Here is a 20,823-nt window from a genome sequence, read left to right as displayed (position 1 = left end):
GTGCCCACCAAGAGGCGAAAACAGATGCAAAGATCCAGTGGCAGGAAATTGCAAGAAGACATGTTCAGGGTAGAGGGAGAGGCCCTGGTTGAGCACCTGAGAAGCCCCGATTGAGAGTATGCTGAGGCAAGTAGTAGGAGGTGCAGTTGCGAAGCAGGAATAGGATGAGATGCAAAAAATATCACTGAAGCTACATTACAAAATGCAACCAGGCTGAACAAATGGATTGCGTAAAGAACACCAGACTGTGAAATGAGAAACCCGATTCTGTTTTAGGCCCAGCTCTGAAACAAACTTGCTCTTGATATGGTATGTAGTGACTCAATTAACGTCTCTGAACATTGGTTTCTTCATCCATCAAGTGGTAGCAGGAACACCTTTCCTGCCTATGTCATGGGGTTCTTGTGAGGAGCATATGAGTCAGTGTACACGAAAACACCTTAAAAAACAAAACAAAACAAAACAAAAAACAAAACAAACAAACAAAAAACCTCTTTAAAGTACTGGTGCACACACGTAAAGGCTTATTACTGAGGAGACGCTTGTGCTGGGAACACAACCCTAACCCTAACCCTAACCCTAACCAGGGGAGCAAATGTACTGAAATATCCTCCTAAAGGGATCTAACAACTTTCCAAAAGTAGTTGTTAGGTAACATGGGGAGCGAATCAACTCCTGTTAATTTGGAATATCTATATGTCAAATTTACATACAATAAAAATAGATTTGTACTATCCTGGTAGCCTACCGATGATAGTAAAACAGGAATTATACACACAAAAACATGCAAATGTCCAATTGTTCTTCCTTCACTCAACCAACATTCATTGACCGCTCTGCTGTGTACTGAGGGCAGGCACAGTGGAGGCCAGACAAATAGAATTTCTGCCCTCAAGATCTCCTTGTGCCATGGGAGACAGATGTATTAACAGCCAATGTTAACACCAGGTAAGCACAAGGAGTCTGTGAGAGCTCAGAACAAGGGTGCCTAAACCAGTCTTTTGCAGCTGCAGTTGTATTGATATGAAGTAGTACCATTGCCCCGATTTTACAGATGAGGAAACTGAGAGTTAGAGAGCAAGTGACAGAGCCAGGACTCTAACCCAGCTGTTTTAATTCTGAATCCCGGGATTTTTCTGCCTTGCCACAGCTGCCTCTCTTGCTTTGTAAATACTTTAGGCCTAATGCATATGGCAAAAGATAAGTTGTCTTGTGTGTCCCTGCCCATCCTGGACTGCCTGCTCCTTTCCAGAGACAAACAGGAATTTGGGGGTTAGAGCACCTCCATGTGTCTAAAATGTTATATTTCAGATATAAGTAATAATAATAATAATTAATACATAATAATAAAAGTCCTCACCCTATCTATAAGTTCCTTTTGAAAGTTTCTCAAGAGTCCAGGAGTGTGTGTGCACACACGCATGTACGTGTGGGTGTATATGTGTGTACGTGTACGTGCACGCATGCAAGTGGGTGCGTGTGCATAGGCGTTTGGAGTAGGGAAGGTTGGGAAGCACTCGCTCCTGCATTTTCAACAAACCTAGATAGACAGAAAAATGGAAAATGAGCCCAAACAAAAAGGAACCTGCAGAAGAAGGCAGGTGAAAATAACCAATGGGAGAAAAGAGTTCTCAGGAGACACCAGGAAAGTGGCGTCTTCTGGCCACATCTACTGCTTCACTGGCAGTTCCATTAAAATATGTATATATAGGGAAAGTGGTTTCCTCCATCATGTTCTTCTTCTGGGAATTTTGTGGAAATTTCCTGATGTTGTGTGAGTCATAAAAGGAAAAAGAAATAATTTCCATTCCTGGAAATATTGCAGGTTACATAACCCGAAATCCCTCCTTGCTACACAACACCTAAAAAAGCTGGGCAACTAGTGGTCTGTGGTTGCCAAAAATGACATCCTGTGAACATCCAGGAGCCTCAAGCAATCCCAACACTATGGCAACTGAAAAAAACGAAGGGATTGCACTAAGTAGCTCGTAAGATCCCTTTCATCCATTTCTTTGCACCATATCATTCTTTAGTTCTTGTATCCACTCATTCACTGGAACATTTACTGAGCACTGATTCTATATCAGGTATTGGCTGTGTTGTGTTTTGATGAACACAAGTTGAAAGGCACGGTCCCTGTATTCAAATAGCTCACCACGTTGTGCAGTGGCTCTTGACCGGAGCTGCACATCAGAATCACTTGAGAAGGTTTGCAACAATGCATATGCCTGCCTTCCTTGCTGCCCTCAAGACTCTAACTTCATCCTGGAGGGAAACAAATAGCCTGGATTCTTTCTGTGTTGATTTCTGAAACCCAGAGCCTGAAGGGAATTCAAAGTGTTAGACAGCATTCTATAGAAATACGGAAGGGAAAGGATTTCCTCTGGACAGGATAGTTCCTCAAGCTCGGGGGAAGGTGCAGAAGAGGCGAGACCTCTGTCATTTCCAAGAGGAGTGGGAACCTGGGCCCTGCTGCCCAACAGCAATGCCAAGGAGAGACGTGGATTGATTTGAGAGGCATTTTGAAGGTAGAGTCCACTGAACTTGGTGTCCGATTAATTGCGAGAGAGGGGTTGAGGGAGAGGAAGGTGACAAGATGACTCCCAGGTTACTGGTTTGGTCAACTGGGCACACCTTATTCACACAGGGCATATATTAGAAGAGGAGAGAGCTTGGAGAGAAGATGTTTTCAGTCTTGGATATATTTGAGTTTGAGGTACACGTGGAACAGAACATCCAGGCAGGGAAGTCCAAGAGGCAACTGGATACTCTTATCTGAAGTTTAGCAGAGTGTTCAATCTTATATATCATTTTAAAGTGACTGCATCACTCCCAACCCTCTTAAAAATGTTCTGAGTAAAGCATAATACCAACTTTATACATTTCCTTTCAAAGAGTACACAAAAATCAGTTCTTTGTGCCTCAGGGAAGAGCCACACCCAGTTACCTATATAATCATATTTTGAGTACCACCTTGTGACTCTTCCACAGCCTTCAGTACCTGCTTTTAAATGGTCACATATAATAAATGCACTAAAAGCAGCCATGTCTCACCACCATTTGCTTAGGGAAGGATTCCCATCAGCAATGGATCTTCATATTTTTCCACTTCTGAGCCTAGGGAAGAAAAATCCATGAAGGTAACCAGCTCATAAAGTGGCTCTTCTTCCCCAAATTTCTTGTGACATGTGGCTTTGAGCGATTAGGGCTCTTTCAACTCCTAGGCCCTTCCTCACTTGTCTTAAGCTGTCATTGAGTGTCTAGCACCCCAAAGCACCAATCTTTCTTTGAGGCTACATATTCATGAAAAGTCTTCCCCACCATCACATTCCTCTTCCAGAAAATTTGTGGGAGCTTCTTAGTGCTCTGGGAGTTTTAAAGGGGAAATTAATTTCCATTTCTGAAAACAGGGCACACTAGATAACCTGAAAACCCTCCTGTTACAAAGCACCTTTTAAAAGGCAGGATAAAATTTAATAAATATTCCTTTGAATGCACATATGATGAACTTACGGTGGAAATTGACCCTCAGGTGTCAAAAAACAAAGAGGAACCTAAAGAGCAGCTCAACGGGCATTTGAATTTATGTTAGGCTGGTAGGGGAATGGATTCGATAACCACCAGGGAGAGGAGAAAAGCCTTGGTGCCTCACAAGGGCTACACAGTCAATGAAAGGATGGACTAGGAAAAAAAAGTCTTCCCACCACCATGGTGAGATGACAAGAGAGTTTGTTTCTTCATGGGTTCTGGTGGGAGAAAATAAAATACTTCCCCTGGTCATTTGTAACTCTAAGGCTATTGTCATGTAGGGCTAGGGTTGGAATTAATACCTCTTATTTAGGTCTTGAAAACTCCAAGCTTACAAATTAACATCAAAAAGATAACAGCCAGAGATACACCCCCAGTCAAACCTCACTGAAGTCACAGAGATGAAGTCATCTGAACAAATCCCTGAACTCACGAACAAAATTATAAAACACCTGAGGGAAAAAAAAGTTGCCTGTGATTGAGTATCAGCAAACACAATGATGAGCAGGATTAGACTACCAAAAACTTCAGAAAATAGAGCCAACCGAGAGTATAAAATAAGCTTGTGTAAGATACTTAGAAATAATAAGTAATCCAAACATATGAGAAAGATCAAGATTCTATGGAAAAAGAAGAGGCCGGTTTCTTTCTTTAAAGAACCAAGTAGAACTTCCAAAAATGAAATACATTATTTCCAGTGACAGCAAAAGCTCAGAGGATGGGTTTAAAAGCAGATTCATCTGCTTTAGTGAACTGGCAGATAGAAGCAAGGAAATTATTCAGAAGGCAGCAAGAAAAGATAGCAAATGTATAAACGGTTAAGAGATACAGAGAAATGATGCAAAGCTCCAAAAAACCTCTAATAGGAATGACAGAATCAGAGAATAAAGAGAATAGGGGTAAACTGATAATCAAAAGGATACTGGCTGGAAATTTTCAGATTTGAAAACAGACATAGTTCCTCATATTCTAAAAGCACGAGCCACAGCAAGAAACAATAAAACTGAATCACAGGGAAACCGTGCAGGTCAACAAAGAAAAGGGGAAAGATCTTAAAATCAACTAGAAAGAAAAGTGGCAGTGCTATCAAAGGGATAGTAAGCTGACAGCAGACTTTTCACCAGCTGCAATAAAAATGGAATCATATCACTAATGCATTCGGGGAATGGGGGGAAATGTCATACCCAACTAAACTACAGTTCAAGAATGAGTGAAGTAAAGATATTCTTTTTGATATATTTTTAAATATTTATTTATTTATTTATTTATTGAGACAAGGTCTCACTCTGTCGACCAGGTTGGGGTACAGTGGTGCGATCTCCTGGGCTCAAGGGATCCTCCCGCCTCAGCCTCCCTAGTAGCTAGGACTACAGGTGTGCACTTCCATGCCTGGCTAATTTTTTTTTTCCCCCCCCGAGTAGCTGGGACTACAGGTGAGCACCACCACTCCCAGCTATTTATTTATTTATTTATTTATTTATTTATTATTTTGTAGAGACAAAGTCTCAGTATGTTGCCCAGGCTGGTCTCGAACTCCTGAGCTCACGTGATCTTCCCGCCTCGGTCTCCCAAAATGCTGGGATTATAGGTGTGAGCCACCGCACCCAGCCAGTAAAGGTATTCTTCAACAAAGGTTGAGAGGGCTGACCACTCACAAACCCTCACTGAAAGAATGACTTAAAGATGTTCTTCCATTAAAAGGAAATTGAACGAAAAGAACAAAGCAAGATGCAACAGAGGAACGGTAAACAAAGAAACTAGTAACCATGGCTATGAGTCAAAAAAAAAAAAAAATAGACTGCATGAAAACCATATAACTGACCAAATTATAACTAAATACTGGACAGCATTGACTTGTAAGACAAGGTCCTTGTATTGTCTGTGGTGAAATTGGAGACGATTAAGATTTGATAAAATGAAGTGTTTGCGATTAAAAATAAAAAGACCTTGAAAATTTCATATCCCTTAGTGTGGATTCAGATCCATTAGAAAGCTTACATTTATCTAAAACTAACTCCAAGTCAGCCAGAATATATCCCAGGAATAAAAAAATAACCCTCCAAAACCAGAGATTTTGTAACTGAATTCCGGTCCAGGCCATTCATCACCTGAAGGCCAAAAACTCAAAGAGAGGAGCTTTGATGAAAGGAAAGTTAGCTTTATTTGAGAAGTCAGCAACCCGGAGGAGTCAGTGAACTAGAGTTCAGTGATCACCTCTCTGAGTTGTGCCTCTGGATTAGGGGTTTTTCAGGGAAAGTAGGGGAAATAATGATCAAAACATTCTTCTAAAACATATTCAGTCTCAAGTGGGCAGTTAATCACTGCTTTCTTGGTCAATGTTTTGTGACCTTCTACAGGCACCGTCAGCCTATTCTTACCAGGCTGGTCAGCCCCTTCCCAGAGTTGCTGGTTGGCGTGTTTTCTTTTATCTCTGTTGAAGGTCCTGTTTTCCTGAGGCTATTTTTAGTGAATAATCTACAAACTCAAGCAAAGCAATAATCATATTCAAGCACGCAAGCTTTTATCTAACTTGGAGTCAGTACTGTTACAATTTATTTGTAAAAGATGGTAGAGTGAAGAAAGATAAAAGAATCTCCCTTCCCCTCTCGTACTAAATAAAAAATAAATAAATAAATAAATAATGGTAAAAAGCAGAATGAGAAGAAGAGAAGAATAAGGAGGAGAAGCAGGAGAAGGAAGGAGAGAGGGAGGAAAGTGGCTTCCCAGGAATGTGTGTGTGTGTGTATACACACACACACACACACACACACTAGTGGGGAGGATGGCTGGTTTAGCACACTTCTGATTCTGTCCCCACCCCCTGGAAGCAATACTGAGGAAAAACAATGTGAGCCAGTTAGATCCTGAGAATGGGATGTAAGGCTCTCTGACTTGAGGAGAAATGGACTGAGAGAATAAGCAGAAAAAAAATTAAGTAAATACCTTTGTGAATAGAAGCCCTCAATTGCCACTCCTAGATTTCACCAGCGGTAGGAAGGCTCCCAATTCTTTCCATTTTCCAAGACACTGTGCTGAGTTGGGCAAACAAAACAAAACCCTCAGAGTAAGACACACCCTTGCATGGATGGAGTGGAGCATGATAGACGATATTTAGCAAGATCTTAGAAAAAAAGGTAGATTGAAATCAACATCCCGCCTGCCCTCAAATTATCACCCTCAGAATGTTAGAGCAAATAGAAAGTCTGACAGTTTTCCATAATTGAAATAAAAATAGATGGTTTAGCAATGATGCTAACAATCTACAGGGATAGAGAGGGAGAGGGAAAAGGAGAGAGAGAGGGAGGGAGGGAGGAAGGAAGGAAAAAAGAAGGAAGAAAGGAGGGAAAAAGAGAAGAGGGGAGGAGGGAAGGAAGAAAAAGAAGAAAAGAAATAAGGAAAGAGAGAGAATGAGAGAGAGAGAGAAAGAAAGAAGAAAGAAAGAAAGAAAGAAAAGAAAGAAAGAAAGAAAGAAAGAAAGAAAGAAGAGTAGGAAAGAAATCATCATAGTATACAAAAGACAGATAACCATCACAGACTGGAAGAATGCATAAAACAAGGAACAGATGCAACTAACCCTAGACTTCTCTAAGCCATGTAAAATACGATTTCAACTTAACAAAGTTTCAAAGACCAGATGATTGGTAACCAAATTTGATTTTTTTTTTAAAAAGGAGATTACTGAGCTCAGAAAAGAAACCGAGAACCCAAAGAACCACATGGTGGATCAAAGAAGTAAATTAGGAAGAGCAAGATGCAGAAGAGATATGCATACAAATCAAAACAAGCGCATGGAGGAAGAACTTTAGGTGGTCACGCTAATGCTTATCCAACATTACGATAATTTACATGCCTTAAGTAAAGAGCCTAATAAATGGAATAGAAAAATATCCACAGATGCCGTATGTGAAAAGTTTCCAGAAATAAAGGAAGAATTGAACCTGCTCCTCAAAAGGACAAAGTCTCTACCAGGAAAAATTGATGCAGGACAATCAATATTGAGATATATTCTAGTTGTGTTATGGTACTTCAAAATCAAAGAATTTTTTTCTGCACCTAAGCGCGCGCATGCGCGCGCGCGCACACACACACACACACACACACACACACACACACACACACACAAAATCAGTTACTTACAAGGGAACAAATTTGTTCCACTTAAATATAAAAGTAAAATGTAACATCTCCAGAATGTTTCTGCTCCTGGGCGAGATGAAGCATGCACACTCTACTGAATGCAGCTATAAAATGTGGACACAGTGCATGGGCCAGCTATTTGAAGACTCTGAAAAGTATATGGAAGGAGGCAGACTGGGGAAAGACTACATACAACTTGAAGCACCACTGAAAGAGCAGTGAATTTGACATTTTCCCCCTTTAGTATCCTTGGCTCAATGTAGCCTGCAAGTTAGAAGTAGACAGTGGTGTGAACAGAGAGAGCTCTGGTTCTGACTTGAGAAGAGGGAAAAGGGAATACCAACCCTCAGCGATAGTTAAGGGGATCCCCGGTTTTTCTTTCTTCTTTTCTTCGTACTTTCATGTTCTAGCCCACAGGCAATCCTGTGGCAGCAGTGGTGGTGTCAGAGGTAGAGACAGTGACAGTGGCAGCCGCCAGGGCCTTCAGGTGATTAAAACTCTGAAGGAAAGTAACCTTCCTCCCTGATTGTAGGTCCCAAGAGGGTGCCCATGCCTTCTTTTTTCTCTCTTTGGTCTTCCTGCTGAATGACACCAGAGGAAGGCAAAGGCACAGGAAGTGTGTGGCAGAGAAGAGTACCTAAAGCAATAGCAACAGCTTTCTGGCTAGAAGGTTAAAAAGGGGAAGCTGAGGGAACCAGAAAGTGCTGGGGAGATTGCAGGGAGGGAGGAAGTGCTTGGGAAAGTAAACCCATGAAGCTGTGTATGAACTTCTGGGCTTACCCCCAAGCTGTGTATGTACAGATGTGATCCTATACAACATACAAAGGACTTCGAGAACTGTACTGAGTAAGGGATATAGACTTCGCCAGCTCCAAGACTGCTGATCATGCTTAACAGAACCAAATACCATTGGAAAGGCTTTGAAGTGGAACTAACATTAAAACCCCCAGTCAGAACATGTGGCCTGAGCCTAAGTGACTGGGGGAAAAAATGAGTGGAAACTTGGGGATCTGTGGGAATATGACAAAAGAGCTAACTTTTGTGTCATCGTAGTGCCAGAAGGAAAGGAGGAAGGGGGTGGGACTGAAAAAGTATTCAAATAAATAATGGCTGGAAGATTCTAAATATGGCAAAAGACACACACCTATACATTTAAGAAGCTGAGTGAACCCCAAACAGAATAATCTTAAAGGAACTTACACTAAGAAGCATCCCAGTCAAACTTCTGAAAACTAAAGACCTAGGAAAAATGTCTCAAAAGCAGAGAGAGAGAGAGAGAGAGAGAGAGAGAGAGAGAGAGAGAGAGAGAGAGAGAGAGAGAGAGAGAGAAAGGAAACCTCACCTATATGGCAAAAGCAAGTAGAATGGCAATATATTTCTCATTAGAAACCATGGAGGCCAGAGGAAGCGGCATAACACTTCTCAGTGGCGAAACAAAAGAACTGCAACCCTGTCTACAAAGTGAAATTACCTTCAGGAATGCAGGGGAAATCAAGACATTCGCAGACGAAGGAAAAGTAAGTGAAATTGTTGCCATCAGACCTACCCTTACCTCTACGCTTGGAGAAGGTTTCTACGCAAGATTCCATTAGGCATGTAAAATGCCTTGGCTGAGCATGGCCTGCTCACCAGTTCTCTCTAATGTGGACATTTATCATGCTGCCCAGTATTGGGAAGATATGTCTTGGAATTTCTCACGAGCTCCTAGTACAAGTCTGGTCTAGTTTCTGCCTCCAACCCCTCCATTGAAATTGCTCTTGCCAAGGCCCCCAGCAACACTTGCATTGCTTAATTCAGTGAACAGGTTTTAATGCTTATCATTTTGGAACTCAGCAAGTGTTTCTGAGTTTGTCACTTCTTGTTCAGTTCCTCTGGCTTCCTTCTGAACCTTTGCTCTCATCTCTTTCTGGCTTGATTATCTTTCAGCATGCCCCCCCCTCCACCCGCCCCACACCAACTTTATCTGTGGAGACACTCCTCTAGTCTTCTTCCAATGATGTTCCTCTTTTGCTTGCCCCTTAAAAGAAGTTGTCCTTGGTCCCCTTATATATTCTATGTGCTCTCTCTGAATGGTCTCAACTACATTCATGGCTTCAAGAACTACCCTGATGAGTCGCAAATCTATATTTTCAGTATTAACTTCACTCCTGAACTCCTAAGCCAAATATCCTTCATCTCCATATGGATATCCCACAAGCATTTGAAATTTCACATGCTCGAGACTGAACTCATCTTCCTACCCATACGCAGACCTCCTCCTTCATCCCATTTGTCCAGGAATGACTCCAAAGTCTGTAGTCAGCTCACTCTACCCCTGTGGAGTCATACTAGAGCTTTTTCACTTCCCCATCGCCATGCCCCTTCCCTGCCAACCAATGCCCCACTTTTCCAATTGGCTAACTTGTACTCATTCTTCAAGCTTCATATTGGACACCATTTCTCCAGGAACATTTCCCCAATCCCAAAAGTCTGTGTAAATTACTCCTCTTATGTGTTCCTACAGCAATTTCTTAGTCCATCAGTGTTGCTATAAAGGAATACCTGAGGGGCTGGGTAATTTATAAAGAAAAGAGGTTTATCTGGCTCATGATTCTGCAGGCTGTATAGGAAACATGGTGCTGGCATCTGCTTGGTTTCTGGTGAGGGTCTCAGGCTGCTTCCACTCGTGGCAGAAGGTGAAGGGGAGCCGACAAGTGCAGAGATCACATGGTGAGAGAGGAATCAAGGTTGCGGGGGGAGGGGGAGGTGCTACACTCTTTTTAACAACCAGCTCTTGTGGGAATGAATCAAGTGAGAACTCACTCATTACTGTGAGGCTGGCACCAAGCCATTCATGAAGGATCCACCCCGTGACCCAAACACCTTCCATTAGACCGCACCTTCCAACACTGGTTTCAAATTTCCACATGAGATTTGGAGGGGTCAAACAAACCAAACTATAACCAGCACCTTGAACTTCCCCTCTCATAGCACTTATCACAGTATAGTGTTATAATTATACACTGGTTCCTTGTCTGTATGTTCCACCAGACTGCAGGCAGGGATCTGATCTATATTTCTCGTTGGTGTTGTCTCAATGCTTAACACAGTATGCCTGGCGCTACCCTTCAATATTTTTTGAAGAATGAGACAATGAATTATCATGTCTCCAGCTAGGTTCGCCAGTATGAGTAATATGTAGTGAGTGCCTACTGTGTGCCATTTTACTACCTAAACTTTGCATGGACTCTGTCCCCTAATCTTATCTACCAATGCCATTGTCTTAGTTGAGATATCTGTCATTTCTAGACTGGTATAATACAGCAGCTTTCTAATTCCAATCTCAGTCCTCTCTGTTCTATTCTCCACACACAATCCTCTCTGTTCAATTCTCCATGCAGCTTCCAGAGTGATCCTTCTAGAGGCAAATCAGACCATGTCACTCCCAAGCTGAAAGACCACAGTGGGTTCAGTGTAGCCTACAGGGTATTCTAAACCCTGAGCATGGTATAATAGAGCCTCCATGTCTTGGCTCCTGCCTACCTCTTTCCCAGCCACATCAACCACTACTACTCCACTGGCATCCTACTCTCCAGCCTTAATGAATTGGTTGCAACTCCCCTCCTCCCACCAGTGCCTTGGCTTCTCATCATGCTACAGATTCTTTAACACACGCACTGTCCTCCAAGAAGCTTGCCAGATCCACTCCTATTCTTTCAACGAAATGTTTATTGACCACTCTTTATACACTATGACCAAACAGGATTTATCCCACAAATGTAAGGTTGGTTCAACATGTGAAAATCAGTTTATATAATACACCATATTAATGGTTGGTTCAACATGTGAAAATCAACTTATATAATACACCGTATTAACAGAATGCATGGTGGAGCGGCGGGGGGCGCGGGGGGGGGGGGGAGACTCATGGTCATCTTAATCATGTACAAAAAGGATCATCTGACAAAACGCAATACCCTTTCATGAAAGTACATTCAACAAACCAGGAATAGAAAGAAACTTCTTCAACCTGGTAGAGGGCATCCATGAAAAACCCAGAGATAATATCATACTTAATGGCGAAAGACTGGTTGACTTCCCCCTAAGATCAGGAATGAGAAAAGGATGTCTTCTCTTGCCACTTCTAATTCAACATCGTACTCAAAGTTCTAGTCTGGGCAATTAGTCGAGAAAAAGAAATAAAAGGCATCCAGATTGGAAAGGAACAAGTAAAACCATCTCTATTCATACGTGCATAGATGGCATGTTCTTATATAGAGGACACTAAAGAGTCCATCAAAAGGAAAAAAAAGAAAAACCCGAGATGGTTTGGCTCTGCGTCCCCACCCAAATCTCATGTCGAATTGTAATCCCCACCTGTTGAAGGAGGGGCCTGGTGGGAGGTGACAGAATCACGGGGGCGGACTTCCCCCTTGCCATTCTTGTGATAGAGTTCTCACAAGATCTGATCGTTTGAAAATGTGCAGCCCTTCCCCCTTCGCGCACGTTCTCTCTCTCTTCCTCCTGCTCCAATATGTGAAGAAGGTGCTTGCTTCCCCTTCGCCTTCCGCCATGATTGCACGTTTCCTGAGGCCTGCCCAGAAGCAGAAGCCTGTCCAGCCTGCAGAACCATGAGGCAATTCAACCTCTTTTCTTTATGAATTACTCATTCTCAGGCAGTTCTTTATAGCAGTGTAGAAACGGACTAATACGCCAACCCTATCTGAGTATGCTCAGCAAAGCTGCAGTACCCAAGATCAATCTGCAACAATCAGTGGTATTTCCATACTCTAGCAGTGAATAACATGGATGAACCCTGATGAAACCATTATGCTAAGTGAAAGCAGCCAGACACACAAGGCCTCACATTTGGTCGTACGATTCCATCTATAGGAAATCTCCAAAACAGGCTAACCTCTACCGACAGAAAGCAGATTGACAAGTGGTTGCCAGGGACTATCGGGAACGTGCGTATGGGCGGGGGGAGAGGGCTGTGTGTGGCGGGGTGTGGGGGTTGGTAGTGGCGGCGTGGAAGGAGGCGTGTGGCAAGTGACTGCTTATAGGTGCAGGGGTTTCAGTTTCTTTTGAGGGTGTCGAAAATGTTTTGGAACTAGGTGGTTGTGACGGATGTGCAACATTGTGAAGGCGTGGTACCCACTCTCCCCTCGCCCACCCCTCTGTCTTTCCCACAATGTTCCCATCCAGTAGAAAGGGAGAGTCCCCACTGGCAGAGAGAGGGTCACGAGCGGGATTCCCCTCCCCCCACCATGGCCCTCCAGTCACTTCTAGGCCCAGGCCTGCTCCCTCGAGGCCAATGGGAAAGCGCTGAGGTCACCTGATGGACGTGTCCCTTGTGAGGCCGTCACCGCGTGCGTGCCCGTCACCGCGTGCGTGCCCCTCACCGGACGTGCGTGCCCCTCACCGGACGTGCGTGCCCCTCACCGGACGTGCGTGCCCGTCACCGGACGTGCGTGCCCCTCACCGGACGTGCGTGCCCCTCACCGGACGTGCGTGCCCCTCACCGCGTGCGTGCCCCTCACCGCGTGCGTGCCCCTCACCGGACGTGCGTGCCCATTGGTTTCGGCTCCCCAGCCAATGAGGGGCTGGGCCCTGGTCGCTAGGATACACAGTACTGGACGCGGTAACTGTCATCTTGAGAGCCATCTTGTCTAGCTAGGGCAAGCCGAGATAGCACACTCAACGCCCAGCATGTCGGAGAGGAGGAGCCATCGCCGGTCCTCCAGGGCTGGTGGCCGGGGGCGGACCCGCTCTCGCACCGTCCGAGCGGAGCTTTCGTTTTCGGTGAGCCAGGTGGAGCGCGGTCTACGGGAGGGCCACTACGCTCAGCGCCTGAGTCCCACGGCGCCGGTCTACCTCGCTGCGGTGATCGAGTACCTGACGGCCAAGGTCCTGGAGCTGGCGGGCAACGAGGCCCAGAACAACGGAGAGAGGAACATCACTCCACTGCTGCTGGACATGGCGGTTCACAACAACAGGCTGCTGAGCACCCTTTTTGACACAACCACCATCTCTCAAGTGGCCCCCGGCGGGGACTAGCTTCTGACGCCCGGCCCCTGGGACCTGGCAGGTCCACTCGTCCACCCACCCAGCCCCAAACTCCCCGGCCTCAAATCCCCCGGCCCGAACCCCCGGCCTTAAATCAACCCCCACCACCCGGGCCCCAAAGTCTTGGGTCTTCATTAATTCTGTCAATAAAATGTTTAAAGGAACCCACCTGCCTGCTTCAGTCACTTTGCCTTGGGGTGGGGGGGGCGTGGGCGGTGAGATGGGTGGGGGGGGTGGGTGGTGACATGGGGTGGGGGGGGGCTGGGCGGTGACATGGGGTGTGTTGGGGGCGTGGGCGGTGAGTGGGGTGGGGGGTTGTGAGACCTCCACAGCTGGAGGGATGGAGAGGTGGTGGGGGTCTGGGGTTGGGTGGGAGTCAGGGATGGCACAGAGGAGCGGTCCCTCCCGGTGACAGTGCAGGGGACTGGCCCTGGGTGGGAAGGGGACACCCCCGCTGGTTCCGAGCAAGTCAGGGCCTGCCCGGGAAAGTCCTCAGCATGATGGCGTTCGTTGGGGCGGGTGGGCCTCAAGACCATGACTGCAGCCTTGCGACAGGATGGACTCCTAAAGGCAACCGGGCTGGGGACGGAGAGGTGGACCCGGCGCTTGGCAAGGGGCCCTGGACAGGAAGATGGAGGAGTGAGCGGTGGGGGGAAAACAGTCGAGAAATGCACGGACACGGAATTAGGGTCACGAGTTTAGTTTGGGTCATGTTCAGATGGAGAGGCTGTGGGAGGCCTTCAGCAAGCGAGACCATCTGCATTGCAGCCGAGCTAGCAGCAGCTGGCGCCCGGCCAGGCCCCGCGTACCTTCCCAGGGTCTTGGCTCCGCATCCCCGAGACCCTGGATTTGCATGCGCCGCTCACAGCCCGGCCAGGCCCCGCCTCCGATCCCGCTCTTTGCACATCACCAGGGCAAGGGGCACGCTCGGGCTGGGGAGCGGGCGCCGGCACGCCGGCAGCCCGCCAAGGGGGACGCAGGGCACGTCGCCCCGCCCCGCCCCGCCCCGTCCCGCCCGTCCGCCAGCTGCGGCAGCGCGTCCGGAAGTGCCTGGGGCGGCGAGCATGGCGGCGGCGGCGGCCGGCCTGGGCGGCGGCGCCGGCCCGGGACCCGAGGCCGGGGACTTCCTGGCCCGCTACCGGCTGGTATCGAACAAGTTGAAGAAGCGGTTCCTGCGGAAGCCGAACGTGGCGGAGGCCGGCGAGCAGTTCGGACAGCTGGGCCGGGAGCTGCGCGCCCAGGAGTGTCTGCCGTACGCGGCCTGGTGCCAGCTGGCGGTGGCGCGCTGCCAGCAGGCGCTCTTCCACGGGCCCGGGGAGGCGCTGGCCCTCACCGAGGCCGCCCGCCTCTTCCTGCGGCAGGAGCGCGACGCGCGCCAGCGCCTGGTCTGCCCCGCCGCCTACGGGGAGCCGCTGCAGGCCGCCGCCAGCGCCCTGGGCGCCGCGGTGCGTCTGCACCTCGAGCTGGGCCAGCCGGCCGCCGCCGCCGCCCTCTGCCTCGAGCTGGCCGCCGCCCTGCGCGACCTGGGCCAGCCGGCCGCCGCCGCCGGTCACTTCCAGCGCGCCGCCCAGCTCCAGCTGCCCCAGCTGCCCCTGGCCGCGCTGCAGGCGCTGGGCGAGGCCGCCTCCTGCCAGCTGCTGGCGCGCGACTACACCGGCGCCCTGGCGGTCTTCACGCGCATGCAGCGCCTGGCGCGGGAGCACGGCAGCCACCCGGTGCAGTCACTGCCGCCGCCCCCGCCGCCGGGGCCCCAGCCCGGGCCCGGGACCGGGGCGACCCCCGCCCTACCGGCCGCGCTGCTTCCTCCAAACTCCGGCTCGGCGGCGCCCTCTCCCGCCGCCCTGGGCGCCTTCTCGGACGTGCTGGTCCGCTGCGAGGTGTCCCGCGTGCTGCTGCTGCTCCTCCTACAACCACCGCCGGCCAAGCTGCTGCCGGAGCACGCCCAGACCCTGGAGAAGTACTCCTGGGAGGCTTTTGACAGCCACGGGCAGGAGAGCAGCGGCCAGCTTCCCGAGGAGCTCTTTCTGCTGCTCCAGTCTTTGGTCATGGCTGCCCACGAAAAGGACACGGAAGCCATCAAGTCGCTGCAGGTGGAGATGTGGCCACTGTTGACTGCTGAGCAGAACCACCTCCTTCACCTCGTTCTGCAAGAAACCGTCTCCCCCTCAGGACAGGGAGTCTGATCCATCCCATTCACCCAGTGACTTTTTGCCCAGACCGCAGGGGATTCCCATCAGTCACGTGAACCAGATGACTTTGCCTGTTACCAAACCTCACACATCCACGTTTGCACCTGGGGAGGAATAAAAAAGACATCGTTCCCGCTTCTGCGTTTTGTTATTCCTGTTGCCGCCATAGGAATTATTTCGTTGGCTGAACGTTACCTGCATCCCAAGAACACACTTTGATAGAATCAGAGTAGAGGACACCGCCATCTTCTAAAAAGCCACGACATGAAAATGACAGTCCCTTTCGTCTCCTTCCTCTGCTTCTTCCACCCAACGCAGCCTCCTGCCTCCGCCTTTGTTTCATAGTGAGGATTTTATTTTGCACGGCACTCTCCCTCTAAATACCTACCCTCGATGATTTCATCCTGCCCCTCATTTCTGAACGTATTTCTGTGTCTTTGTAATGGCCACATTTCTCCTTCCACTCGTCGGCACAGTACGTCTTCGTGGCAGGGGAGTCATTTTATTCCTTACAGCTTCCTTGTAACCACAGCCCTAAATCCATGATAAAGCTACTCTTGCACTCCTCATGTGTGGTTTTGGTGTCCCTCGTCTATAAAATGTGACTCTCTTCCCTACTTGTCAGGAGGCCAGAAGCAGAACCAGATAGCTCTTTGGGCTCCAGGATGTGTTCGTTCCTTTGAAATTTGCACTATGCCTGCCTCCTATGTGGGCAACGAACCTGCCCCAGGGCAACGAACCTGCAGAGATCATCTGTGATGTGCTCCGTACTGGGGTGACTGCAATGCAAACGTGTCCAATGCAGCGGGTCCGGTGCCGATGCATCAATTTGCATTGGAATTCACGGTTCCGGTTCTTTTCCCAGAGGTATATGCAGTGTGGATCACAACAGCTTTTATTTGTAATAGGGATTCCCCCCGCCCCCCATCCCCGAGATGGAGTCTCACTCTGTCACCCAGGCTGGAGCACAGTGGCGTGATCTCGGCTCACTGCAACCTCCGCCTCCTGGGTTCAAGCGATTCTCCTACCTCGGCCTCCAGAGTACCTGGGATTACAGGCGCGCACCACCATGCTAGGCTAATTTTTGTATTTTTAATAGAGACGGGGTCTCACCATGTTGGCCAAGCTGGTCTCCAACTCCTGACCTCAAATGAGCCACCCTCCTCGGGGTCCCAAAGTGCTGGGATTACAGGCATGAGCCACCACGCCTGGCCTGTAATAGGGATTTTGCTGCAACTTTTAGTTAAGTGGGTGAAATCAGAGTGCGTGGCCCTTTGGTGGTGTGCGATCATGTGACTGCAAGGCAGCCTCCGTGTTCCCCAAAAGCAGGATGGCGTTCCATTTGAAAACACTTAAGTTTCCAAGGCTTACTGGCTCAAATGGAGCATGCAACCCAACTAAGCTGTTTTCTTATTTATTGCGTCTTTTTGATCCTTTTGATGGTGACACCAAGAACCCTTCGGAATATAGCCTCTTTCTCAGACTTTCAACCCTGGGGAAATGCATCCTTTGGGCCGAAGTGGCACACAATACTGATCTTCAGGGCTGAGATATAAGGACACAGTTTGGAGTAGGTGTTTTTGTTATGCGTCTTTTTGCGGGGGAGAGGTGTGGAGGGTTGTCACTGTGAGTTGAGTGCCTCAAAATGGGTGGGACTTGTAGGGTGTTCTTTTCTGCTTCTACTTCTATTTCAACAGTGTGGAAGTAACGGGAAGCACCGTCATTCCTCTTTCTCTCACTCTCACTTGGCTGCCAGGAAGGGTCCTACGGAGCCCTGAACGCCTAGCCCAAATTATTGTAAAAGCGGTTGAAGGGCTCATGGTCCTTTGCTCTTTGGCTGTTTCCTGGTATGCTCCTCTTAACCCGGGCTGCAGACCTGGCCGGCTGGCTTATTGTCAGGTTTAGGAGTTACGGAGCATGACTGGTGACCAGTTTGGGATTTGGGCTTCAGGAGAAGCCCCCTTAGGCCTCTGGTCCAAACTCCTTGCATCAGGGAGGTGAAGGGAAGGATAACCAGACAGTCAGGTACTGGGTAGCTGAGCATAATTCTAGGAAACACTGAAACTCCTCATTTTCCATTTGCCGTGGGCTCATTCATGTATCTCCCTCAGAAACTTAAGAGCAGTGATAACTGGGCCGGGGCCAGATTTCAGCATTTTTGAGAATTCCCTCCTAATGTACCACATCAATATCAAAAGTCAACACTGATTTATAGCATGCCAAAAGCAAATATTTTCAGAGGACATGATTCCTTTGCTTTTTAACTTGAAAACAATTCCAGATCCACATTTAAAACAGTGTAAACCGTCGGAAATGGTGGCAGCGAAGCAGTGAACCCTTAAAGGGTGTTGGGGTTCCCCTTCTCCCCATTATGAGGCACTCCTAAAAGGAGAAGTGTTGCTTATGAAAGAATATTTTATACGCGAATAGCACAAAGACAAAGACGTTTGAGAACCGCTACGCCGGAGGAAGGTGATCAAGACTGAAATTAGTGTATTAGGCAAGATCTGGTTCCTAGGTGCTGAGGATTCTGGTGCCAAGGATTAATGTTAACCGTGTAGGCATCTCTATCACCGTTAGAGGAGACCAGCAGCCCACAGACTCTTTCTGTCAAGGGCCAGATAGAAATGTGTTAGTCTTTACAGACCGCAGATGATCTCTGTTGCACAGTCTTCTTTGTTTCTTTGTATGTTTGTCTTTGCAATCCTTTAAACGTGTAAAAACTATTCTTAACTCTCAGTCCGTACAAAAGCAGGCTGTGGGCCAAATTCTGGGGCTATAGTTTGCCCACCCCTGAATTAGAACCCAGAACATAGTAGTTGCTCAATAACTGTTTAATTTTTTTTTTTTTTTTAATTTCAATAACTTTTGTCTTACAAGTGGTTTTTGGTTAAATGGATGAATTCTATAGTGGTAAATTCTGAGATTTTAGTGCACTCATCACCCGAGTAGTGTACATTGTACCCAATATGTAGTTTTTTTAATCCCATACCCTCACACTCTCCCCCTTCTGTGTTTCCAGAGTCCGTTATTTCACTCTCTATGTCTTTGCATTCTCATAGCTTAGCTCCCACTTACGGGTGAGAACATAGGGTAATTTGGTCTTCCATTCCTGAGTTCCTCCGCTTAGAATAATGGCCTCCAGCTCCATCCGAGTTGCTGCAAATGACATTATTCTGTTCCTCTTTATGGCTGAGTAGTTCTCCATGGTGTATACATACCACATTTTCTGTATCTACTCATTGGTTGATTGGTGCTTAGGTTCGTTCCATATCTTTGCATTTGTGAATTGTGCTGAAATAAACACATGTGTGCATGTGTCTTTTTCATATAATGACTTTTTTTCCTTTGGGCAGATACCCGGTAGTGGGATTGCTGGATCACGTGGTAGATCTACTTTTAGTTCTTTAAGGAATCTCCATACTATTTCCCATAGAGGTTATACATTCCCACCTAGCAGTGTATGCACCATCCCTTTTCACCACATCCACGCCAACGTCTACTGCTTTTTTGACTTTTTAATAATGGCCATTCTTGCAGGAGTAAGGTGGTATCTCATTGTGGTTTTAATGCGCATTTCCCTGATGATTAGTGATGTTGAGTATTTTTTCATATGTTTTGTGGCCATTTGTGTATCTTCTTTTGATGAATGTTTATTCATGTTATTTGCTTACTCTTTGATGGGATTATTTTCATTTTTTTCTTGCTGATTTGTTGCATTCATTATAGATTCTATATACTAGTCCTTTGTTGGCTGCATAATTTGCAAATATTTCCTCCCATTCTGTGGGTTATCTGTTTACTCTGATGATTATTTCTTTTGCTGTGCATAGTGTTTTAGTTTAATTAGGTCCCATTTATTTTTGTTTCTGTTGCATTTGCTTTTGGGGTTTTTAGTCGTGAATTCTTTCTCTAGGCCAATATCCAGAGACATTTTTTAAGGTTATCTTTTATAATTTGTATGGTTACAGGTCTTAAATTTAAGTCTTTTTTCCATCTTGAATTGATTTTTGTATAAGGTGAAAAATACAGATCCAGTTTCATCCTTCTACATGTGGCTAGCCAGTTTTCCTAGCACCATGTATTAAATCGAGTGTCCTTTCCCCAATTTATGTTTTTGTATGCTTTTTTGAGGATTAGCTCGTTGTAAATATTTGGCTTTATTTCTGGGTTCTCTGTTCTGTCCCATTGTTCTATGTGCCTACTTTTATACCAGTTCCATACTGTTTTAGTAACTATAGCCTTGTATTATAAATTGAAGTCCAGGAATGTCATGCCTCCATATTTTAATTTTTAATTATGATTGCTCTGGCTATTTGGGCTCTTTTTTGGTTCCATATGAATTTTAGGATTGTTTTTTTCTAAATCTTTGAAAAGCAATGTTAGCATTTTGATGGGAATTGCACTGAATCTCTAGATTCCTTCGGGCAGTATGGTCATTTTCACAATATTGATTCTTCAAATCCATGAGCATAGGATGTGTTTCCATTTGTTTGTGTCATCTGTGATTTCTTTCACCAGTGTTTTGTAATTCTCCTGGTAGAGATTTTTCACCTCTTTGGTTAAGTATATTCCTAGGTATTAAATGGTTAAGTATATTCCTAGGTATTAAATGTTTTGCAGCTGTTGTAAAAGAGATTGAGTTTTTTATTTGATTTTCAGCTTGGTAATTGTTGGTGTATAGTAGTGCTACCAATTTTTGTACATTGATTTTGTAACCTGAGACTTTACTGAACTTGTTTATCAAATCTAGGTGTCTTTTGGAGGAGTCTTCTAGGTATATGGCCGTATCATTAAGAAACAGTGATAATTTGACTTTTTCTTTTTAAATTTGGATGACCCTTATTTCTCTCTCTTGCTTGATTGCTCTGACTAGGACTTCCAGTACTATGTTGAATAGAAGTGGTGAAAGTGGGCATGTTCC

General features: G+C 46.5%; 2 protein-coding genes across 2 annotated transcripts; both read left to right on the top strand.

The window, feature by feature from the left end:
- The first annotated feature begins 13,326 nt into the window (after positions 1 to 13,326).
- On the top strand, positions 13,327 to 13,872 carry LOC139361472 (histone H2A-Bbd type 2/3-like). Its single transcript, XM_071090060.1, has one exon. It carries the CDS (start codon positions 13,354 to 13,356, stop codon positions 13,699 to 13,701), a length of 348 nt encoding a protein of 115 aa, XP_070946161.1. The 5' UTR covers positions 13,327 to 13,353; the 3' UTR covers positions 13,702 to 13,872.
- An 875-nt stretch (positions 13,873 to 14,747) lies between these two features.
- LOC139361477 (40-kDa huntingtin-associated protein) lies at positions 14,748 to 16,468 on the top strand. Its single transcript, XM_071090065.1, has one exon. It carries the CDS (start codon positions 14,775 to 14,777, stop codon positions 15,891 to 15,893), a length of 1,119 nt encoding a protein of 372 aa, XP_070946166.1. The 5' UTR covers positions 14,748 to 14,774; the 3' UTR covers positions 15,894 to 16,468.
- The last annotated feature ends 4,355 nt before the right edge of the window (positions 16,469 to 20,823 follow it).

The sequence above is a fragment of the Macaca nemestrina genome, unplaced genomic scaffold, assembly GCF_043159975.1.
Source record: "Macaca nemestrina isolate mMacNem1 unplaced genomic scaffold, mMacNem.hap1 Scaffold_515, whole genome shotgun sequence".
In the NCBI taxonomy this organism is placed as follows: domain Eukaryota; kingdom Metazoa; phylum Chordata; class Mammalia; order Primates; family Cercopithecidae; genus Macaca; species Macaca nemestrina.
Note: the sequence above shows the minus strand (reverse complement) of the source record. Positions and strands in the feature narration are given on the sequence as shown.